Below are 23,787 nucleotides of genomic sequence, written 5' to 3'. Positions count from 1 at the left end.
AAAGCTACGGGTTTAAGAGTTGGATGGCCTGAGGGAAGAAGCTTCCTTTGTGCCGGGCTGTCTTGATGTTTGGAGCTCTAAAGCGCCGGCCAGAGGGTAAGAGCTGGAAGAGGTGGTGGCTCGGGTGGATGGCATCCAGAGTGATTTTCTGAGCTCTTTTTCTCACTCCGGAAGTGAACAGGTCTTGGAGGGTGGGTAGGGGAACACCGATGATCTTCTCAGCAGTCCGAACTGTCCTCTGAAGTCTTCGGATGTCTGATTTAGAGGCGGAGCTAAACCAGACAGTGATGGAGGAGCACAGGACAGACTCGATGACCGCTGAGTAGAACTGGGTCAGCAGCGTCTGTGGAAGGTTGAACTTCTTCTAATAATATCTACAGTATTTTAGTATTATGAACATCGCTGTTTTGAAATGAGTGTCCTGATTCCTCTAAATGGAGGGGCACAGCTGACTGTGGTCCTGAGGAGCTGCTCCTTCTGTGCTGGACCATCCTCCTGTTAAGTGGTTGTTTGGTTTCTCCAATGTTGAGTTCTGAGCTTTCTTCCTTACACTGGACAGCAAACACCACATGGCTCCTCTTTTGTTTTTGTTTCCAGTCTTTATGGGGAACCAGTCTCTGTCTTGTGTTGGTGGGTTTGAAGTGAACTGGTATCTGATGCTTCCCAAAAATCTTTTTAAAATCCTTTTAAACCTCTCTGTGGGTTCTCTCAGGGGTCCATCTTGGGACCCCTTTTGTTCAATCTTTACATGTTTCCTTTAGGCCAGTTAATACGCAGCAATAATGTGTCCTACCATAATTATGCAGATGACACTCAGATTTACATTTCACTCACAGCAGGTGAATATGGACCAGTGGATTCACTGTGTCACTGCACTGAACCGATCACTGTGTGGATGCAAAACAACTCTCTCCAAATAAACAGTGACAAGACTGAAATAATCATCTTTTGGCCTCAGAAACAAAGAGAAAGTGTCAGCAGTCACCTCGAGTCTCTTTCTCTAAAATCTAAATATCAGGTTAGAAATCTAGGGGTAATCATGGACTCAGACTTGAATTTTAACAGCCACATTAAATCAATAACATCATCAGCATTTTACCATCTCAGAAACATCAGAATCAAAGGGATCATGTCTAAACCAGACTTGGAAAGAGTCATCCATGCATTTATCTCCAGCAGGTTAGATTACTGTAACTGTTCACTGGGCTCTCAAAAAGAGCTGTAAGGAAGCTGCAGTACATTCAGAACGCTGCTGCTCAGGTCCTGACTAGAACCAGGAAGTACAACCACATTACTCCTGTTCTCAGATCTCTGCACTGGCTTCCTGTCTCTCAGAGAATAGACTTTAAAACAGCACTGCTTGTGTATAAGTCTCTTCATGGCTCAGCACCACAGAACATCTCTGACATGTTGGCACCATATGAACCATCTCGGACTCTGAGAACATCAGGGACAGACCTTCTGCTCCTGCCCAGAGTCAGGACTAAACAGGGAGAAGCAGCGTTTCAGTTCTATGCAGCTAAAACCTTGAATAGTCTCCTGATGATGTTAGACAAGCCTCATCTCTGACAATGTTTAAGTCCAAGCTAAAAACTTCTTGTTATCTCAGTATATGACAGTTGAAAGTTTTGTATCTGCACTGATTGTCCTTTTATTTCATTTGATGTTTCCATCTACTGCATTTATGTGAAGCCACCATTATTGTGCAGTTACACCGAGGATGAAACAGCAAAGAGCTGAAGTGTTGGTGAATCAGATCAGGGGGAGGAAGGTGGTCTTACCATGCACCAGGATCCCAAACACCACCAACATCTTCATCTTCACTAAAGGCTCCAACAAACACAAAGTCCCCGTAAAGCTGCTTCTTCCTAAACTGAGTTCAGCTTCAAAAACAGCTTCAGGACGTGTTGACAGCAGCTGCCACTGCCCTTCCTCAAAGTGTGAGGACACTTTCTCTTTCTCTTTCAGCTCCAGGAAGCTTCTCAGGTGCTGCAACAGAGGAAAGAGCCTGCAGCAGCTGGTGCACTGAGATCCACACTGAGTTGGTATTGTTGTCCTACCAATCGGCTTTAAAAGAGTTTAATAAAGTTCTGATGAAGTTCCTTTTGGGTTTGGATCATGATATTGCCTGTGCAGCTGCTCTGAAAACCGCGATCAAATCTTCTGCCCTGTGTTCATGAGGAAGAAACATGTCCAGGTGTTTCCAGGCTGCAGATGTTGAGGAGAAACTGTCTGTGATCATGTTCAAACAGCAGCATCCTCATTTTAAAAATGGGTCCAAATCTTAGATGTTCTATGTTGTTGATGCCAAATGGACCTGAAGATATTTCCATGTCAGAGCTGATCAGAGTCTCAGGATGTGAGTATTGGCTGTTGTTGTTAAAGCAAAATCAAATTGTCAGATTTCTGAATGGAGTGTGGTGAAGTTCTGTCTGTATAAGGAGGAGCAGGGTGCTGTGTCTGTGGTGAATCCTGGAACTTTTCCTCAGACTCACATGAAACTTTTCACACCAGGGAAATAAAGTTTTGTTTGTGTCGGCACTAAAGGCTCCACAGTATAAAGAGGTTTAAAGTAACTAAGTACATTTACTCTAGTACTGGTAGTACTTTTTATTCCACTTCCAGCACCTCTGTATAAAGCTGTGGAGAGGACTCATACTGTAGTTTTACTGCATGTACTGAGACAGTACACAGAAATACCACAGTACTTCCAGACTTTGTACAGTGTTTGGACCTTTATTCAAACTGTTCAAAGTCACAGAGAAACAGGAAGACAGCTCAGAAGTGATGCTCAGTGGTGACCGCCATGACATCATCAAAGTCCTCAGCCTGGGCGGGTGCTGCTGTCACCATGGAGACGGGCAGGTCACTTCCTGGGAGATGAGACAATCATAAAATGTAGAGGCAGTTTGTAAACAACATTAAAAGAGACAAAAGCCTGAAAGTTAATGTGCTGGACATAATCAGTGGGCCATAACTGAGGCTGATGACTGAGATGCTGTGGATTGATTGATTGATTGAGTGATTGATTCAGAGTGTTACCTGTGGGTCTGTGTCGATACAGAGACACCATGAGGACAGTGGAGATGACGTATGGACAGAACACCACCAGGTAACGGACCACTGTGAACACCTGCTGGAGGGGGGCGGGGGCTGGGGGCGGGGCTGCAGATGCGGCTGTAGTTGGTTCAGGGGGCGGGGCTGTGGTTGTAGTTGTTCCTGCAGACAGAAGCCCACCTGGTCAGGTGAACATGAGCCTGAAATCAGAGTGTCAATCAAAGTGAAGCTGCTGACCTGTGACAGAGATCCAGCTGGGTGGAGACTCTCCATGGCCCCTGATGTTACACCTGTAGACGCCTTCATCGGTCTTGGAAACATGGAGGATGGTCACGTGACTCGTAGGCCGATCGATGATGAGGGAGCCGTGTTTATAGAAATCAGCTGGGAGGCTGGAGGATGTCTGGGTTCTACAGATCAGAGTGATGTTTTCTCCCTCCATCACAGGGAGGACAGGACTCTGCAGGATCACTGCTCCACCTCAACACAGAGACAAACTACAGCATTTCATCCATTTCCACACAGCTTCATCAATACTAACTCCACAGGCTCATCTTACCACTGACAGTGATGTTGATGCTCTGACTGGTTGCTCCCTCTCTGGACTCACACCAGTAAACTCCACTGTCCCAGGGCAAGACGTAGCTGATTTTACAGGAAGAACCAGCTGATGCTCCCCAGTCAGCTCCACACTGAGTCCTGGTTTCTGTGGTTGTGTTCCTCCTCAGGGTCCATCCAGCAGAGCTGTCGTCCTCCTCACAGCTCAGAGACACAAAGTCTCCTTCAAAAACCTGGGAGCTGCTGGGACTCAGAGTCAGACGAGCTGTGGGAAATAATTCAAGGAGAAGAGAGGGGAGCTCAGTGGACTGATGAGTCACATCAAAGATGGAACATTATTTCACTTGTAGATGAAGACTCTCCTCCCACATATATGAGTCAGCAGTTCCTGGGGATTAATAGTTGTCTAATCATTGGCCACTGATGACAACATAGGAGCCCACTGTGCAAATATAGGAATAAAAAGATGCATCGTGTTGTTCAGAGAAAATATGGCTGCAGTCACTGTTCATTCCTTGTTTCCTGTTCCTGTATTTACCCCAGTGACTGACAGAACTGGGTGTTTATTTCTAATTTCCTGTTTCCTCATTAATGCAAACTGAACATCTCCTCCACACTGACTAAAGGCAAAGGTAAAGGCAAATTTATTTGTATAGCACCTTTCATACACTACACAATTCAAAGTGCTTTACAAGGCATATAATTACATTAAAAGCATTGAAAAGAGCATCTAAAAATAAAGACATTTAACATAAAATAAATTTAAATCAAAGTAAAATAAGATGTCAAAGCACATTAAGAAAACAAAGATGAACAAGTAGACAATGCAATTTTTGAAGAAATTGCGTTGGGATTGCTGATTGCAGCGAAAAGCTCGAGGCAAACCGCATCGCCGAAGCACGTTTTGAATCGCCCGACACGGTTGCGATAATTGAGAAATACGAACTGTAGTGAGGGTGCTTTAATTTTGAGAAAATGCTATAAAAAGGCTTTTATTCTGAAAGGACAAAGAGCTGCAGGAGACTCATGGGAACTCACAAAAGAATCTGGACTTTATTTTGAATATTCCTCATACTTTACAAAAATGTGATATCTTTCTATAAATAATTGGACTTTTATTGTGAAAGTCTTACCATGTCAAAAACCATGGTTGACAAAGAAAATGGCCTCACCTGGTGCCTAAAGCTGTATGCCAATAACCAACGTCCGTTTTAATATTGAGTTGCTGTTTCAGGGCTTTTCTGTTGAGAAAATGCTATTTTGGGGCTTTTATTTTGAAAGGACAAAGTGCTGCAGGAGACTCTTGGGACCTTATACAAGAATCTGGACTTTATTTTGAATATTCCTTACTATTTGCAAAAATGTAATAACTTACTATAAATAACTGTAGACTTTTATTGTGAAAGTCTCACCATGTCAGAAACCATGGCTGACATGGAAAATGGCCTCACTTGGTACCTGAAGCTGTATGCCAATAGGTAACGTCCATTTTAATATTGAGTTGCTGTGTCAGGGCTATTCTATTGAGAAAATGCTATTTCGGGGCTTTTATTTTGAAAGGACAAGGTGCTGCAGGAGACTCTTGGGACCTTATACAAGAATCTGGACTTTATTTTGAATATTCCTTATAATTTACAAAAATGTAATATCTTCCTATAAATGACTAGACTTTTATTGTGAAAGTCCAAACATGGCCTGCTGGGAGATGACACCATGGCTGACATGTAAAACAGCCATAGAGTAAATTGCTCTAAATAACTGAGAATGGTGCCCATGTGTAACAGCATTAGGCAGCCAGTCATTCTTAATTACCAACCACAGACAGCTGATATGCTGATATGGCTTTGTGTTGAGCTGTTGCTATGGTGACCTAAGCCTAGAGTGGGTGGGGGGTGGTACAGAGTGGTCACCATGTGAAACAGCAGTGGACATTAGGCAGCCAGTCATTCTTAATTACCAACCACAGACAGCTGTTGTTCTTCTATGGCTCTGTGAGCTGTTGCTATGGTGACCTAAACCCAGAGTGGGAAGGGGAGTGACACAGCACTTTACACACGCAGATTAGAGAAATTTAGAAAACTTCACCTCAGAAAATTGAGGACTACAGAAAATCTATAAGTGCTATCAAAATAATTCTTTCACTAACAGTGCCAGGAGGCTTCAACAAAGAGACTGATCCACTTTTTGTGAAGATATTCCAAAAAATGAAGGATTGGTGGCGAGTTAGAAACAGCCTTCATTTGTGTTTCTCTCCAAAAATTTGTAGAGATCTTTAGAATGGGAGTGAATGAGAGATTGAGCAGTCACTCTCTGACTGTTTGGCCATGTGGTGGAAAAACCGTAGGTCCTATAAAAATATGAACAGCATTGCCTGAAAGAAGACAAAAATCTCTACTACTTTTGAGAAAATGGTGTATGAAGAGTCAAAATTGTGGCCGTGACGGCGAGTTAGAGAGAAAAATTTTCACTAAACTTAACAGCTTCTCCCACTCTAGCGATGACATCACGCACTCTAGCCCTCTCCCATACACACCAATGTAAAATTCAGAAAATTCCTAAAAAAACCATAAAACTTAAACTGCGATTAAAGAAAAACCGTAACAGATATCAAAAAGCTGTATACAAGACTAATAGATTAATGCCTTCTGACCCGTTTAAAGGTCGAATGGTGTTTCTAGCTGAAAGTATGCTGACACAGTTAAGGCTGAAAGAGGACAAAGTTGAAGGGGATTTTTGCACAGCAATCCCAACAGTTATTTGAAGGCAGCAGGAAACAACAGTGTTTTCAGTCCTGATCTGAATGAGCTGACAGTTGGAGCAGACCTCAGGTGTTCAGGAAGTTTGTTCCACAAATGAGGAGCATAGTGACTAAATGCTGCTTCACTTTGTTTGGTTCTGGTTCTGGGAACACACAGTAGACCTGTCCCAGATGACCTGAGGGGTCTGGAAACCTCATAGGGAACTAATACATCTTGAATATATTTTGGTCCACAACCATTTAGACCTGTAAACAAGTCATTACAATAATCTAACCTACTGAAAATAAATGCGTGAACAAGTTTTTCTGCATCTTGTTTAGACAGAAAACCTTTTATTCTAGCAATGTTTTTCAGGTGGTAATAGGAAGATTTAGTGATGGATTTTATGTGGTTGTTAAAATTCAGGTCTGAGTCAATGACTACACCAAGGTTTCTGGCTTGATTTGTAGCTTTCAATGACATGGAGTCAAGGTGAGCAATGACGACCTTTGACCTTTCATTTTTGGGGTCAAAAACAATCACTTCTGTCTTGTCTGTATTGAGCTGGAGAAAATTCTGGCACATCCATTCTTTGACTTGATTAATACACTCACATAATGAAATTAGAGGACTATAATCATGAAATGATACTGATATATAAAGTTGGGTGTCATCTGCACTGACTATGTTGGTGGTGCAGCAGCAGCAGGAACATGTGAAAGAATGAATAGTACATTATTACTGAGAGTGTATCACACAGCTGAGGGGTCATATTGATGAACTGATCATCACCTGAGGCTGCATATTTACAGCATGAACAACATGTTTCCTTGGTAAATGGGACCAGTGATTCTATAGAGTCAGCTTCAAACTGGGACAGGGAAAGTTCACTGACCTTGGTCTGTTGTGCAGCTCAGCAACGACATCAGGGCTGCAGAGACATGAGGGTGGTCAGTGTGAGGTTTAACAGAAAACAGAGTGAACACAGAGGGTTTGTGTATGGGCTGAAGGTCTGAACGTCTGAGGGTCTGAAGGTCTGAGGGTCTGAGGGTCTGAAGCTGTGAAGGTCTGAGGGTCTGAGGGTCTGAAGGTCTGAAGGTCTGAGGGTCTGAGGGTCTGAGGGTCTGAAGGTCTGAAGGTATGAAGGTCTGAGGGTCTGAGGGTCTGAAGGTCTGAAGGTCTTAACCCTGGAGAACCCAAGAACCCTTTTTGTTTTTGGAAAATTATGAACTATGCATTAAATGACTGCTTTAAGTTCTCTGAACACCAAAATATCCACTTTTTCAATTTTAACCCCTTATTCTCTTTTTTAGGATTTAGGAAAGAACCAAAGGGTCATTTTTGACTCAGAGTCACTAATTTATTCAAAAATAATATAAAACATACTTCTAGGCATTCTGCAAACTACTACTTAATAGATTAACAAAAAAATCACAATTTTACCAACCGCTGGTTTACTGAGAAGACGATTTTGTTTGTGTAGGTTTCCAGCTCAACAAAACAGCTTGTGGTCAGCCATCTTGTCACTACTACTCTGGCTCATGTTAGTTCAATATTCATCCACTAGGTATCTCTATGCAAGGGTCAGAAGTGGGACTCTGGGCTTTTGAAGTTAAAATTGACAGTTTTTTAATTAGCAACAATTAATAGCGGCCAAATTTGACCCCGTGGGTTCTCCAGGGTTAAGGTCTGAAGGTCTGAAGGTCTTAAGGTCTGAAGGTCTGAAGGTCTTCAGGTCTTAAGGTGTGGTATGTTGTCACCTACAGGATGTTTTAAGAAAATTCTCTCTTAACAGCTTTATTTCTTCCTCCAGATCATCTTCATCAGTCTGACCCAGTGTTTCCTCAGTGACATCAGATAATCACAGTTTGTCTGGATCCTGCTGCTGCTACTCTGTGTATTACTGCGTTTCACTGTATAAAGTACTACAGGAAGTACTTTCAGAACCTCAGATACTGATCCTTCAATCCATAAAGAACATCTGACGTCCAACATTCATGTTTTATGGTCGTTAGTCGACTCAGAATGTAAACCACTGGTCTTTGTTCTTGGTGTCAAACAATGAGACTGTTCTTTTGAACACTGTTCTACAACACTGTTCTAATGAGAATGTTGGAAAAACATGGTCAGAACATGTCAAAAGAACTTCCTCATGATCTGATGTTAAATGTTTGGGTCTCAGTGGATCAGAACAGTCTGGAGTTCTGTTCAGACCGAGCGAACCTGTCGAGAGAGAGAGAGAGAGAGAGAGAGAGAGATTTACTCACAGAGCAGACGGAGCAGAGACGTGGTCTCCATCTTCACACTCGCCGACGTGAGGTCTGATCTCAGATCAGTTCCTGGTGACAGGAAGTCAAACCCTCATCCTTCCTGTGTGGCTGCTCTGCCAGTCTGTTTGTCCTCACACAAGAAGAAGGTTTCTTTGTTTAGCTGCAACAAATCAGAAGAAGAAGATGTGCAGGAAGCGTTGACCAGATGCATTCTGGGATTGTTGTCCTGACCTGCAGTTATTCAGTGTAATGAAACACGTGACTGGGTCACAGTCAGTCTTCAGGATTAGTGAGATGCTGTAGATGACAGTGGTCTCTAGCTGACAGGAAGTGACACTGAACTAATGTGGTTAGAGGCCTGATGCTCTGTGGAGCTGATCACACTATCACCTGTCAGGGCTCACTGCTCTGCTTGTTACCTCAGTAATGAAGAAGTAAGAAAACAAAGACCTTCAGTTTTCATGGTGCTATAAAGGCAAAGGCAAAGGCAAATTTATTTGTATAGCACCTTTCATACACTACGCAATTCAAAGTGCATATAAGCAACAGAACAGGTTGATGTGTGCCAGCTAAGTAAAATGCAGGTTTTCAGGTGATTCCACATTAATGGCAACATATTTCCAAGAATCGATTTCTGCCCTTAGGCTCTCTAGACTGTGTTTTGTAAGTTCAGTGGTGATGGAGTTTCTGAGTTAGGTTCATGGACTAAAATATGGTCCCTAACTTGAAAACTGCTTGTAGCCACTCGGTCATCACTTCCCCCAGAGTCTCAGATCCTTGAGCATCATTTTTCTTTTTCATGTGCTTTTCTGTTTGTGGCATTTGTGGATTTGCAGGTTTCTTTAATATTAGTGCTTGTACTTCTGCAGGTGTTTTGTCCCTAAGGGGCCACCTTAGTAATGCAAGTTACAGACCAGGGTCACAGAGAACGTACAACAGGTTTCAATGAAATGCTGAAAATATGCATCATAAATTATACAAGTGACAACACTAAAGAGTGTAGCAAGGATCTGATGGAGCACCTTAAGGACACGGGGTCAGTACATAGGGTGCAGTTTCTTTCTCTCTCCCATATTACTGTGTCATCATACAGACTGTAACTGGTACAGGAGCTGGTTGTGACCTGCCAACATAAAAAAAGAAAAACAAGACGTACCTGTCGTTGAATGAGGCTTTATGAAGACCTGAACCTTTTTGAACCACTGTCAAAAACCGGTTCACTCCTCGAAGCTTCATTCAGTGCACCCATGGGTGACATCTACTGGCAACACCGGTTGTCGTGCAGCCACATGAAGCTTTTCAAAGTGACGCACCTTTGACGTGTGATATGAGACGGAACTCATGTTGTGACTGAAATGACCTGACAGCCTCATTTTCTCTGTCTCTGGTGTTTGTGTCCCACATTAACAATGACCTACCTGAGTCCTTCTCTCTATGGAATAATGATCTAAGACAAAACTACACATTTGGAGATGGGCTTGTCATTGTTGATTCTGAATTACAGCCTGAACTGGGAAGATGTTTGAATAACACAGTGAGGCAGCAGGAGTGTACTGGAAATGTGTGCTTCCTCAAGGCTCCATAATTGAAAAGCCCGAAATTCACAAAAGAATCAAAAAGCATTAAGTCATTATGCTTTCACCTTATATGACTAGCATTATGATTTATGTGTATGATAGTATGATAAACATAATATTATGGATTAATATGTTTTAAATATTAAATGTGGTACAGGAGCACTCATAATGTGGTATTAATGTAACTTAGACTAACTTGTTTTTCCCACAATTTGCATTTAATTCTTTGATTTGTTAAATTTTCTCAGACCTGTTTTTGACTAAGACATCAAGCACAGTTTCCCCAGTCAGAGAGAAAAAGCTTAAACCAAAACCATCATGTTGCTGCTGTTTAACCTGATGTGGCTTTGAATGGAGATACAGAAGCCTGAAAATAAACAGACTCTAGAAAACATAAAAAGTCACAATAACCCAAATGAGCAGGTTTTTTTCAACATCAGGCCTGTTGCATTAGAGGTGGATGTCTTTAATGAAATTCTGCCATTTAAGTTGGAAGTTCTACATTTCCCAAATCGCGTGATGTCAGTAAACGCACCGCCCCACCTCCCTATACCAGCTGACACCCAGAACATCCTACCTAACAATGTGCCGGTGTTTGTCAACATGTCTCCCTCCGTGATCAGCTGCATGACAGTTGTCTTGATGCTGTCCCTGTATGTGGGATGTCTCGGTGGGTGAGCTGAACTTAAATAACTTGGAGTCTTTAAACTTTTTCTAATCTTGCTTTAGTTTCTACTCGCTCTTGGTGCCGCTGCTAACGCTAAAGCTAAATAACTAATATCTAACCAGCGCTCGGCACCAGTAAAAGTCATTTAGTCAGTGTGGTGCTACCAGTCAGCAGAGCTGGGCAGAGCTGGGCTAACAGTCAGGAGACATTATAATGTCAGGTGTAGTTTGGTCCGGTAACGTTATTTAAATGACACTTACATCAAAATAGACCTGCACTATAGCGCGACTGTACGGTGGCCGACAAGGGTAAATGCAGTCAGTTCAGTTCAGTCCAGTTCAGTTAGTTTTTCTTTGTGTATCATCAAATCACAGTAAAATAATCTCAAAGCACTTTGTATCCAAACCCAACAAATGAGCAGCACTTTACTAGAAGGAACCTCCAGCAGAACCAGGATGAGATGATAGATGGTGTTTAGTAGATGGAGCTACTGAATACAGGGAATGTGCCTTTAACCTGTTCTGCCTGCTCTGTATTTAAGGTTTGACTCATTTTCTGTAGAACACATATGAATATGGTCTAACTGTCACTGCAGATTAAAGTAAGATGTGTGACCAAACATTTATATCACAGTATTTTTCAGAATTATACCAGTTACATGGTATATGACAACATGTTTTTTCATGACTGGGTGTGAACATTTTCCACTGATTGATCTCGACCCAGCGTTTGCTTATTTTGTCGCAGGCTGTCCCTCTAACAAACGCGTCTTTAAGCAACATCTGACTGGACTCAAAATGGCCAGTGTCACCTGCTGATGTGGAGGACGCTGACCTTAGTTTCTTGTTTTCTTCATATTCCAAGATGTGCGTCCAGCTCAGGTGTTGGAGCAAATTGTTTGTTTCCGCCTCCGGTGACAACTGCAGCCTGACAACAAACAGATGTTCTTTTTGGGACACGTTCTTCTGTGTCAGTTTCTGAACTTTTCTCGTTTTCTCGTCCTCTCCATCTTCACTGTCACACATACAGCTGTTCCCTCGCCACATGTTTAGCAGTAGGTAATGCCAATGGGTTCACATAAATATATTTCTCTCTGTTCTTCAGGTCAGAGAACCATCACAGCTGAACCTGGACAGAACGTCACTCTGACATGTCGAGCTCCCAACAGCTCAGAGATCAGAGCTGTAGAGTGGACCAGACCTGGTCTGGATCAAGAATATGTCATTTTGTACAGAGACGGCAGGTCTGACCCAAAAAAACAGAGTCCATCTTTTAAGGAGCGGGTGGAGCTGAAGGACTCACAGATGAAGGATGGAGACGTGTCTGTGACTCTGAAGAATGTGACGTTTAATGACACTGGGACATATGAGTGTCGTGTCTTCCAGAGTCAAACAAAGCGCAGGAAGAGAGGTGTTTTAAAGACTGAGCCAATCAGCATCGTCCACCTGAGAGTCTCAGCAGGTGAGTGTGTGTTTGTCTGAGCAGCAGAGCTGAAGCTGCTTCCTGGTTGTTGATGTGAGACCAGATGTTTGTGTTTTCTCCAGATGTTGTTGATGAGACTTTGTAGAAAACAGCTGGATGAGTGATGTGGTCAAAGTGCAGGAGATAATGTCTGACAGGAGTTTGTTCTGTTCTTCAGTCATCACCTACCTGACACCTCACACCTGTTCTCTCCTGCAGGTCATGGACATGTTGGACTGGCTGTTGGTATTTTGCTTCTTGTTGCTGCTGTTGTTGGTTTGATGTTCTATAGAAAACGATGCAGACCCACAGACCAGAATCCAAACCCACGTCCTGTAGAGATCTCAATGAACTAGATCAAAACTGGGTCAGACCAATTAAGTTCTGGTCCTGCTGCTGTCAGGGACAACATTAAAGCTGTTGGTGCTAGGAATAGCTAGATACTGCGAAGAATCCCCTCCCTCACACACACACACACACACACACATATAGCATATAGATATTTTTATTAAATATATAATTTAAACTTGAATGTAAGAGGATTCACATTTTCCATGAGGGCAGTCTTACATCTCCACTGTATGTGAATGTAATTTTTACATTGATAAGCTTTTATCCATATAAGTATTTTTTTATATAAAATGTTATTCATTTTGTAAAAGTTAACTATGTAATTGTAAATTAAATTTCTATTTTAATGTATTGATATTTTTAACTGAATAAATAAACAATGAAAAATGATTGTATTGTAGTTATTCATCTCCTTAACATGTCAGTTCAGTAGTCTTTAAAATAGAATAAATAAATAAAATCAATTAAAAAATATGAAAAATAGATATAAGATACAACTGGTGACCTGTCCAGGGTGGACCCCTGCCTTCCACCCGAGAGAGAGCTGGGATAGGCTCCAGCAGGTCCCTGGGACCCTGATTCAGGAAAAAGCGGGTATAGAAAATGGACGGATGGATATAAGATACAAGAAGACCACAAGACGCCGTGGCAATTAAAAGACCACAACCTGTTTCCACTGCTCCACCAGCTCGTCTCTGCTGCGAGCAGCAAACAGTGACGTCTGTTCTCAGAGTCTGGAGCTGGTTCTTGGAAACAGACGGACCTCCTATTGTTGGTGAGGAAGAACCATGTGGGATTTCACTATTCTGGTCTGTCTTTTTCTAAGTTGTGAAAATAATTTATCCCTTCAATCATTTTGATAGAACTCAACACAACCTACTGAACTTCCCTTTGGAGATTAATAAAGTGGTTTCATCTCATCCCATCTATGCCAACAAATGCACTATAAACAAACCTGCACTCATGGTTCTCAAAGCTGCTCCAACATCAGGACTAAAATGTTCCAGCTCAGTAAGTTTATAAAAGAACAGAAGTTAAAAGGCTGTTAATTGTTCAGTTCTTGCCTGCAGTGCTCCTGAAGCATCTGCACCTGTTATTCTTCTCCACTCGTTTGTTCAGGTGTTTTCTCTAATGTCTCATGTTTGACAGTGTAAAAAGCTGCTGTGTTTTCTAACCTGCCCTTTTTTTGGTGTCATCGAGCTCATATGGTCCAGGAACAATATTCAGTACAGTATATACATGTTTTTAATATACGGCTAAGTTTCTCATCTTTTTGTTGACATATATTTTATATAACACATATATGGATATTAATTCCAGCAGGCAGGACAAACTGGTTGTATTTACTTATTGACAACATGAAGTGAGTTGATTTGACAGTAAACTGTCTGTAGGTGTGGACTGACTCCAGTAACCTCCTCAAGATGTTTAATCTCAGAAACAACCTGAAAATAAACACGAAACATTCGGCCCCTGAAATAACATATAAGAGATTTGAGCTACTCGTTATCATAATTGGTCCTTGTCATATTTTCATCGTAGATTATATGATGAAAATATGATGCTGGGGAACATTAGTCCGACCTAAGTCTTCAGTTAGAAAGACAGTGGGTTCAGCAGTTTCAGTATCTTTAATTACATCAACAAATAAGGCACAGCAGGATTCACACAATGTAGTTAAGGTAGAAACCAACACTGTGTAGTGTTCAATCAAATATATACATGATTAGAAAAACATAAAAAACAGTGAACATATAAAATATAAAACATTATTCCATGTTTCAGGTTTAGCTGGAGTTGAACAGATGGAGGTTTAGTTCCAGCTGTTAGATCAAAATGGGTTCTCCTTTTGGGGTTCTCCTAATTGTATAAAGTGTATGCATTTTTCCATAAAGAGAGCACCAGAGGTCTCCCTAAACCACCCAATGGCATCATGGCATTATGAATCCTCAGAATGATAGAAAGCTGACAGGCTGGATATTAACATGCACTTCTGCCTATTAATCAGCTCAATATGCTCCAATTAACCCCTTGTAGACTGTTGTTGCAAATTCACCTCAAACCATTCCCAGTCTGAATAAATAAAATAATTGACATACATCGATCCATTATCATGGAGCCTAAAATAACTTACATAACTTAAATAATTTAAAAGGTTATTATGAATTTAAAAAAGAATTATTATAGAATAAATTTAGGCAGTAAGGGGTTAATCAGTCGACCTGTACTGATGAATGAAGCAGAGGCTTTTGTCTTGTCTTTTCCTCAGCCTGCAGGACAATCGTCTGGTGTTTTGGTTAATCCAGAGGGACCCCTTCGATGGCGTGTTCCTGGTCTGGTCTCTGGGCTTCTGCAAAACAGTTTTGTCCTGTCAAATGTCAACATTTATGACTTTTCTCTCAGCTACAGTATAATCCATGTTAGGAGACTAAACACACAGTTCAGGTACAGTTTCAGCATCCAGGGATCGGGTCGCCGAGGTCCCCGTCCTCGACCACTGCCCGATCCACAATGCACCGGCCCCTTATAGATCCTCCTGCGGGTGGTGGGTCCACACAAGGGCGGCTCCACGTCGCTCTTTCGGGCTTTGCCCGGCTGGGCCCCATGGGGGAGACCCAGCCACCAGGCGCTCGCCTACGGGCCCCGAACCCCAGGCCTGGCTCCAGGGTGGGGCCCCGGCTTCGCCATGCCGGGCGACGTCACGGTCCTCGTTTGTCTTTCCATAAGAGGTCACTGAACCACTCTTAGTCTGGTCCATCACCTAGGACCTGTTTGCCTTGGGAGACCCTGCCAGGGGCATATAGCCCCAGACAACATAGCTCCTAGGATCATACGGGCACTCAAACCCCTCCACCACGATAAGGTGCTACTTAAACATTTTCTGTGAAATATTATTTCACTTTCCAGCTGCTCCTGTTTCACTCAGTCCCATCTGTCCTTATGTTCTCAAACAAATGCTGTGACTCTGAATTGTGGTTTTACAAAAGCAAAACAGATAAAACTTATTTCTGGAAACAGAGAAGTTACTTACTGGATTCTGTCACGTTGGTCGTGTTATTCCCTCCAATCGGACTGGATGTGGGGTCAGTCCCTGTCTGGTCTGTTAAATGTGCAACAACACAAAGCAGCATTAAGTTACTGTGAATGTACTGACAGACAGCAAAGTGTATGTGCAGTGTATCATCCCACTGAAGCTGCACTCTGACACAGCTCAGTCCACCTGAGATGTTAATGAAACATATCAATGAAACGTTATGAAGCAGCTGCTTGGCTCCGTATGAATTTCAGGGAGTCTGGTTCATCTCTAATGTTTAGGACTGATCAGTTCTGTCGTCACCTGAAGGTCAGTCCCTGCCCACAATAGAGACAGTGTCAAACATCCTGCTAGAGTTGAATGTCTTAGCTCAGAAATGAGACCAAAGTGTGTATGTCAGAGCACTTTGTAAACTTCTGTTTCTAAAGGTGATTTACAGATAAAGTTCCTTATTCTCATCATCATCATTACAGTTATAAAAAGTTGGACAGCTGAAGAGACTTTTCTTCTTCAAATAAGTGAATAATCAAAGTAGAGAGAAAGTTTCTAGTGTATTTCTGAAAGAACAGCTCTCAAACACTGTTGAATCAAACTACAGTACATCAGCTTCAGATATTTATAATCACATGTGTGTTGACTTTAGTTGTGCAACTATAAAACACTGTTATTATTCCAACAGATGAAATTATATTTACCTTGACAACTTTGCTCATCTGGTTTCACCTCTGGAAAAAAAGAGAGAAAGGGTTAAAATAATCCAGAGACAGATGATTCAATCCACGTTGTCGACGTCTCTGGCTGTGTCTAAATGTACAAATACAATCAAAGTGTGTCCAGTCCTGATCAACATGGCTAAAATGTTTGCACAATAATGGGATTATTTCAGTGTATTTCTGTGAATGAGGCCCAGTGACCACAAACCACAGAAGAGCTTCTACAGGCCTCAGTTTGGCCAAGTACGTTACCAGAACCCAACAAAACACTTTTGGAATATTTTGAGTATCAAACTCTTCAGTGAACAGCAGGTAAAACAAAAGACTGAAGAATGAAAGAACACCTCTCTACAGATTTATAGGCTCATCCATGTCCAGGACGAGGAAATCAGCCAATGAAATTAAGGCAATGTGTAAAATATAAAAATATAAAAGTGGACTCTCACTAATGAAAGTCTTTTCTTACAGCTGTTTTTAATGATACTGACCAGGGCCACACTCACTTTTTATACTGAAGCTACAGACACACTGCATTTATTTTATTTTACAGTGTTTCTGTATTTACTGAGGGTCAAACCACTGGGATTTACACGATCATGGACAAAGTATTAAAGTAGGGGTGATGGGCAAGAACAATTTGGTTCTTTATGTCATTGCTGAGGTATATAACAAATGTCCAAGAAAATAATAAATGCACAGATTAAAAGTTTTAAAGGTCATTGAGGCTTTAGCTATGTCACTAATTTCTGCAAAGTTAATTGTCATTACAAAAGCAGAGTGAACAGTCATGTTATTTCTGGAGAAATCATCTGAATCAAACTGGGTTTACGGTTCTTACCAAGATCCAGGAGATCAGTGCAAAAGCCAGTGTGATTACATGAGGCGTAGGATCCTTCATCCACCTGGTGCACAGCAGGAATCACAGCAGTGTTGTTGTGACACAAGACTTTTATTCTTTCCTCTGCTGACTGAAGGCCAAAGACTGGTCGTCCGTAGCGACAGGAAAAAACATCAGTCTTATTTATTGTCAATGAGCAATCGGAGTCACTGAAATCCTCAGGCAAGGTGATAGTCAGGGGGGTACCAACTGCTTTACATATTTTCTTAGGTGGACGATGACCCTGATCTTCATTCTTGGCATCTGGAACAAAGTACACAAAAAAGAAAATAAATAGAAATAATTTAATAAGACTGTGAAAATGATTTGACATTATAATTTGAGAACAAAGGGTCATGGGTAAATATTGGTTTTGCTTGATTTTTCAAAATTCAGTGACACATTTACTCAAAATGTAACAGAAAATGAGATGAAATGAGTGTTTGTATGTTCCTGTGTTTAAAACAAGCCACTTCTGGCTGAAAAACCAACTGATTTATCTGTCGTCTGCACAAGAACCGTAGTGATCAGCTGATCAACATAATATTACTCAGCACCTGAGATTGATCACTGACTAATCATTTCTGTAGTTTTAAACAAAACACTGTTCTGGTTTCAGGGCTCTGACAACACACCTGATCCCGGTAATCTTCCTTAATCTTCCTCAATCTTCCTCCTACCTCTTGGATTTAAGATATCTGCTTATTTCTATGAGCTAAAGAGCCACACAGCTCTAGATGAGACATTCTCTCTCCTTGTAGTTCACATACACCGTGACAGGGTTTGAGTAAATAAACAGATTAAGATAAAATAAACCTGAAATACTTTCTGAACACACAGACCTGGATGCCTGCTGTATTTTATTTGGGACTGTCTGTAAAACCCTCTTAGTGTGACATCGTATTGTGATTTTAACACAATAACATCACTTACATAGATGCCACAAACCACCAGGACCACAGATGGTACAACATGGACCTCAAATCCTTAAGAGAGCCCAGACAGCCCACACTGCTGCCCTCAGGCCACAGAACAGGCCCACAGACCAGGTCTCTGTCATGGTGCCACCGACAGGACAGACCAGACTTTTGGCTACAACCCCTGCTGTAAAAACGACCCGAGAAAGAGAAGGAACACCTCTCTTTGGCAAAGAAACACACAAACTGATGAGACACATGCACAAGTTCAGTTTAACGGTAGTTACCTGCTGAACTTGGCTCATCATTTACTGTCCCTGCTGGAGTTGGTGCTGAGAGTCCGACAGCTACGAACAAAATCTCTATTAGCATGGTGGTTTCTGAGATGGGTCTTTGATAAGGTTAGCAAACGGAGGGTAATTTTAACGCAGTGCTAATGTAGTTAAGCTAGTACAGTTAGTTAGTGAAAAATAAGTTTAGACAACCTCGGCAGCTTCTTCCGCTTCGTCTTCTTCGTCTTTTCTGCTTTGTCTTCTTCGGCAGATTCTTGGCGAGTCCCAACCAGTGCTAACTCCATACCGCCACCTACTGTATCTTCAGTGTGTGTGGACGGTATATAATAATATAGTGGCGTCTTTCAGAGCCATTGTAGGCTAAAAGGTGGTGCAGCTGGTTTGACTGACAATAAATATTAATAAAAATGTGTAAGTTGTGTGGACAGTCCACTGGAGTTTGGACCAACAGCAGCCTAAACAAGACCCAGTCTGGAGACAGAGCTCTATATATACAATGATGTACAATGACATAACCCTGTTAATGCTATGGAGATGAGGATTATTCCGACATGTATTTCCTGTGTCTGTGACACTGAAACCAGCTCAGTGAAAATCTACAGACAGAAAACTTCGACTTCTGACACGTTTTTACATGTTTAAACGCGACTAAGTTCTTCACTTCACTGGGTGAATCCTGTCCAGACACCAGCCCCCCCCTCCTGTGGCCGCTACATCACGTTTTAATATCGTATATATCTCAATATAACCATATATATATATAAATACAACGTAACGTTATATATCTCAGCTCAAAGTGTCGTAAACTCCATGAGAAAGTAAAATATCCGCTGAAACCACCCAAACAAACATGGCGGACGCAGCTCAGATACAGACTGAGACTCTGCTCTGACGGTCGTTTGCCGCACTCGACTAAACTGATCTCTGGCTCATATTAAACACAACGACACGGTTCTCTCGACATTTTAAACACATTAGTAAACTATTGAGAACAGTGTGATACAGATAAACACCATTACCTTTAAAATGAGACGGATCGTCTGTCGGAGGAGATCGTGGAAATACGAACATGAACGGGGGGAGGGGCGTCATCCAGCGATAGACCTGTCACTGGATTCTATTCCTGTCGGGGTAACTACTTTGCCACACCTGTAATCCCGACACTCACTGCTTGAGTTTACAACTCTGACCTACCGGTGATTTTCTGCGGTTAAAGAAGAATGGACTCCTCTAAGTTTGGCTGGGTGATCATCATTTGGATGCTGTCGGTGTATGTGGGATGTCACGGTGGGTGAGCTGAACTTATTCATAAATAACTTGGAGTCTTTAAACTTTCTTTAAACTTTCTTCAAACTTTCTTCAAACTTTCTTTAGTTCCTACACCCTCTTGGTGCCGCTGCTGACGCTAAAGCTAAATGAAGCTAATTAACTTTACTCGCTAACAGGCGCTCGGCAACAATACAAGTTATTTAGTAAAAAGAGAAACGCTGCAAATACCAAAAACACGATCAGCTGATCAACATAATATTGTAACAGCCCTGACAGGATCAGGCAGGAAAAACACTACATGCATGTAACTGTTGATGTAATAGCCCCAATTATTATTAAAACCATCAGATTAATGTCTGTGCATTTATATATTTAGATATTTACCTTAACCTGAAGAACAAACTAAGAAATAACTAAAACAAAGCTAAAACTAATAAAATCAAATACCTACACGTTAACATGGTCTGGTCCCACTGTGTTATACAGCCCATGTACCAGGGCCATGCATCATGTGACAGACCTGACAGGATCTGCATGACCCCCTATTTCAGACAGGAAAGACAGAACATGCAGGAAACTGTTCTAGTAATATATGATATCTGTGTATATGAAGATGCAACATTTAGGTCAACGTGTGTTTTATTTAACCACGAGATTATAACATGTACAAAGCCCTAATTATATATTATATAATTAATTATATACATTTATACAACCGGCAGCTGCCAAAACTGAATTTCTAGATCCATAAAGGACCGAGGTACAGTCCTTATCCAGGGCTGGACTGCTCACACAGTCATGGTGGTACCACGGAGGACACGCGTCACAGTCAGTCTACAAACTTCAAAGCAAGTTTCATATCTTTTCTTGTCATATAAAAGAAGTGTTGTGAGAGCATTACTTAATGTTTTGACTTTTTTAATTTACTGACTTATTGCTGAGTAGTTTTATGTTTCAGTGTCCACTCAGTCTTAAATCCTCTGTCACATTAAACTCTGAGGTTTTGTATTAATAAATCTAATTTCTTATATTCATGTTTCAACTGACTGGTGTTGGAACTGGAATGTCCTCCCTCAGTTCTGCGTGTTCGTTTGATTGATAAAACGGAGGAAATGAATGTGGTCTCAAATTAGCCGTTTATTAAAACACACTGAATAAAGCAGTTGCAGAGCTCTGGGTCAGACTGTCCCTAACACCATCAGTGTTCTCTGTCAGTTCACGAAGTCTGACTGCCTGTCTTTCCCTGACCCAGTGATAATATTACAGAGTGAAATGTGCAATCTCTAGGAAATTGGCGTGTTCCTCTCCCATAGATTGAGAACGATGGGATGGCCTGAGATATCACTGTTGCTATGCCTCCAGGCAGAGATCAACCTGTCCTGTAAGACAGACAACAAAAGCAACAGGCACATCCTATCTGATGTTATGTCTAGTTCACTTCTTGCATTTGTGAGAGACCTTGCAATTACTGGTAAACATATTCATGTCTTGAGCTTGCTGCTGTTTTGCACAGGGCAAATGCTTCATAACTATAACTGTAATAATGCCTTATACCTTAAGCTACAATGAAATAAAGGTAATATTTTCCACACTAGAAACACAGTTTGCTAGTTTTGTAAAACGTGGAATAAAGTCACAGTGATTGCAGCTTTATGGTTTATATTACAGTCTGTCATAACATGACTGACTCACATTTACACATTGTTTTAAGTGGTTTGCCATGAAAGTCAGAAGTGATATGTAGTAACATCAACAATCAAAGTGACTCCAGCACGTTTCTTTATTTCTCTTTATGTGGTTCTGTTTGTTGACAATGGGTCCTGAAAGTGTGTTCACATAAATCTGTTTCTCTGTGTTCTTCAGGTGAGACAAACATCACAGCTGAACCTGGACAGAATGTCACTCTGCCATGTCGAGCTCCCAACAGCTCAGAGAACTTAGTTTTACTGTGGACCAGACCTGATCTGGGTCCAGACTATGTCTTTGTGTACCGGGACAATCAGCCTGACCCAGATAGCCAGCATCCATCTTTTAGGGAGCGAGTGGAGCTGAAGGACTCACAGATGAAGGATGGAGACGTGTCTGTGACTCTGAAGGATGTGACGTTTACTGACACTGGGACATATGAGTGTCGTGTCACCCAGAGTCAAATAAAGCGCAAGAAGAGAGCACCTGAACCTGATCTCATCAGCACCGTCCACCTGAGAGTCTCAGCAGGTGAGTGTGTGTTTGTCTGAGCAGCAGAGCTGAAGCTGCTTCCTGGTTGTTGATGTGAGACCAGATGTTTGTGTTTTCTCCAGATGTTGTTGATGAGACTTTGTAGAAAACAGCTGGATGAGTGATGTGGTCAAAGTGCAGGAGATAATGTCTGACAGGAGTTTGTTCTGTTCTTCAGTCATCACCTACCTGACACCTCACACCTGTTCTCTCCTGCAGGTCATGGACATGTTGGACTGGCTGTGGTCTGACAGTTGTTGGTATTTTGCTTCTTGTTGCTGCTGTTGTTGGTTTTATGTTCTATAGAGAACGATGCAGACCCACAGACCAGAATCCAAACCCACGTCCTGAATGAAGACCAATGAACCCAAAGAGAACTGGGTCAGACCAGTTGGGTTCTGGTCCTGCTGCTGTCAGGGACAACATTAGAGTTCTCAGTTCAGAAATGTACAGTTAAGATACTGCGGAGAATCCTCACACACACCTACACCTGTAGGGATGAGAAGGGAATGCTGCGGTGCTCACATGCTCACGGGGACCAGAAAAGAAAAGAACTGGCGATAAACTAAAATGTTAAGTTATGGAACTTCAGTAGAACCAAAGTTATTTCTGTTTAATTACATTGTTTGAGATTTGCAGGAAATACTTTATTTAACTGGTACTGTGTAAAGGAAATACTGTTGTGAAAAAGCACATGGCTTGTTTAAGGAACAAATCAAATGTTTGCCAGGGAGGACACTCTGCAGCCAGTTGGTGAATTAGAGTGGTAGTAACGGTGTAACTGTTTTGTACTTCTATTCTTCACTTCACTTATTGTTCACTTAACGAGCATATCCAGACCTGATGTGAAGTGAAACCAACTCAGGAGTGTGGGTCTAATGACTCTCACTCCATTTGCATAGTTCACATAATGAGCCTATTTGGGCTAGAGGTGGAGTAAAACCAACCTGAAGGATAAATTTGAGATTCCATACCACCTTTCCCTTAGAGTGATGAAGCTACTTGGATGGGTAGTGAAATGTTTCAACCTGAAATACTGTAGATAACTTCACCTGGATGACTGAGAATCTCCACCATGATGGTCTTATTCACAGGCCAAAGGACTGAGAAGAAAAAGGACCAAATATCTGTCGTCTTCTTCTTCTCCTTTGGGCTGCTCCCTTCAGGGGTCACCACAGCCAATCATCTGCCTCCATTTAACCCTATCCTCTGTATCCTCCTCACCCACACCAACTATCCTCATGTCCTCCTTCACTACATCCAAGAACCTCCTCTTTGGTCTTCCTCTAGGCCTCCTTCCTGGCAGCTCTAACCTCAGCATCCTTTTACCAATGTATTCACTGTCCCTCCTCTGAACATGTCCAAACCATCTCAATCTGGCTTCCCTGGCTTTTTCTCCAAAACATCTAACATGAGCTGTCCCTCTGATGTCCTCATTCCTGATCCTATCCATCCTCGTCACTCCCAGAGAGAACCTCAACATCTTCAGCTCTGCTACCTCCAGCTCTGCCTCCTGTCTTTTTCTCAGCGCCACTGTCTCTAAACCAGACAACATTGCTGGTCTCACCACTGTCTTGTCCACCTTTCCTTTCATTCTTGCTGACACTCTTTTGTCACACATCACACCTGACACTTTCCTCCACCCGTTCCAACCTGCTTGCACACGTCTCTTCACTTCTTTTCCACACTCTCCGTTGCTCTGGACTGTTGACCCTAGGTCCTTAAAATCCTCCACCTTCTTCACCTCTGCTCCCTGTAACCTCAACGTTCTACTTGAGTCCCTCTCAT

General features: G+C 41.9%; 2 protein-coding genes across 3 annotated transcripts in view; one reads left to right on the top strand and one right to left on the bottom strand.

Moving 5' to 3' along the window:
* LOC113139704 (uncharacterized) overlaps positions 1 to 23,787 on the bottom strand; it is a 52,575-nt gene that overhangs the window by 4,836 nt on the left and 23,952 nt on the right. Inside the window, exon 1 of one of the 2 annotated variants that reach the window (XM_026323131.1) lies at positions 1,782 to 1,965. The exons of the other annotated variant lie outside the window; for it this stretch is intronic. The gene's annotated coding sequence lies outside the window, so the exon portion shown is untranslated. Of the gene's footprint in view, positions 1 to 1,781; positions 1,966 to 23,787 lie in introns of those variants that run through there. 2 annotated transcript variants of the gene reach the window in all.
* Positions 19,681 to 22,239, top strand: LOC113141599 (CD276 antigen homolog). Its single transcript, XM_026326120.2, has 2 exons — positions 19,681 to 19,800; positions 21,646 to 22,239. Exons 1-2 carry the CDS (start codon positions 19,734 to 19,736, stop codon positions 22,017 to 22,019), a joined length of 441 nt encoding a protein of 146 aa, XP_026181905.1. The 5' UTR covers positions 19,681 to 19,733; the 3' UTR covers positions 22,020 to 22,239.

This window comes from Mastacembelus armatus, chromosome 18 (genome assembly GCF_900324485.2).
Source record: "Mastacembelus armatus chromosome 18, fMasArm1.2, whole genome shotgun sequence".
NCBI classification, from domain to species: Eukaryota; Metazoa; Chordata; class Actinopteri; order Synbranchiformes; family Mastacembelidae; genus Mastacembelus; species Mastacembelus armatus.
The sequence above is the reverse complement of the archived record's forward strand: the minus strand, read 5'-3'. Positions and strand labels throughout refer to the sequence as shown.

Excerpts from the sequence above, each read along its gene's own strand:
- LOC113141599 (XM_026326120.2), top strand. The coding sequence starts at position 19,734 with ATGGACTCCTCTAAGTTTGGCTGGGTGATCATCATTTGGATGCTGTCG. Across the intron at positions 19,801-21,645 it reads GGTGTATGTGGGATGTCACG|GTGAGACAAACATCACAGCT; the intron begins GTGGGTGAGCTG and ends TGTGTTCTTCAG.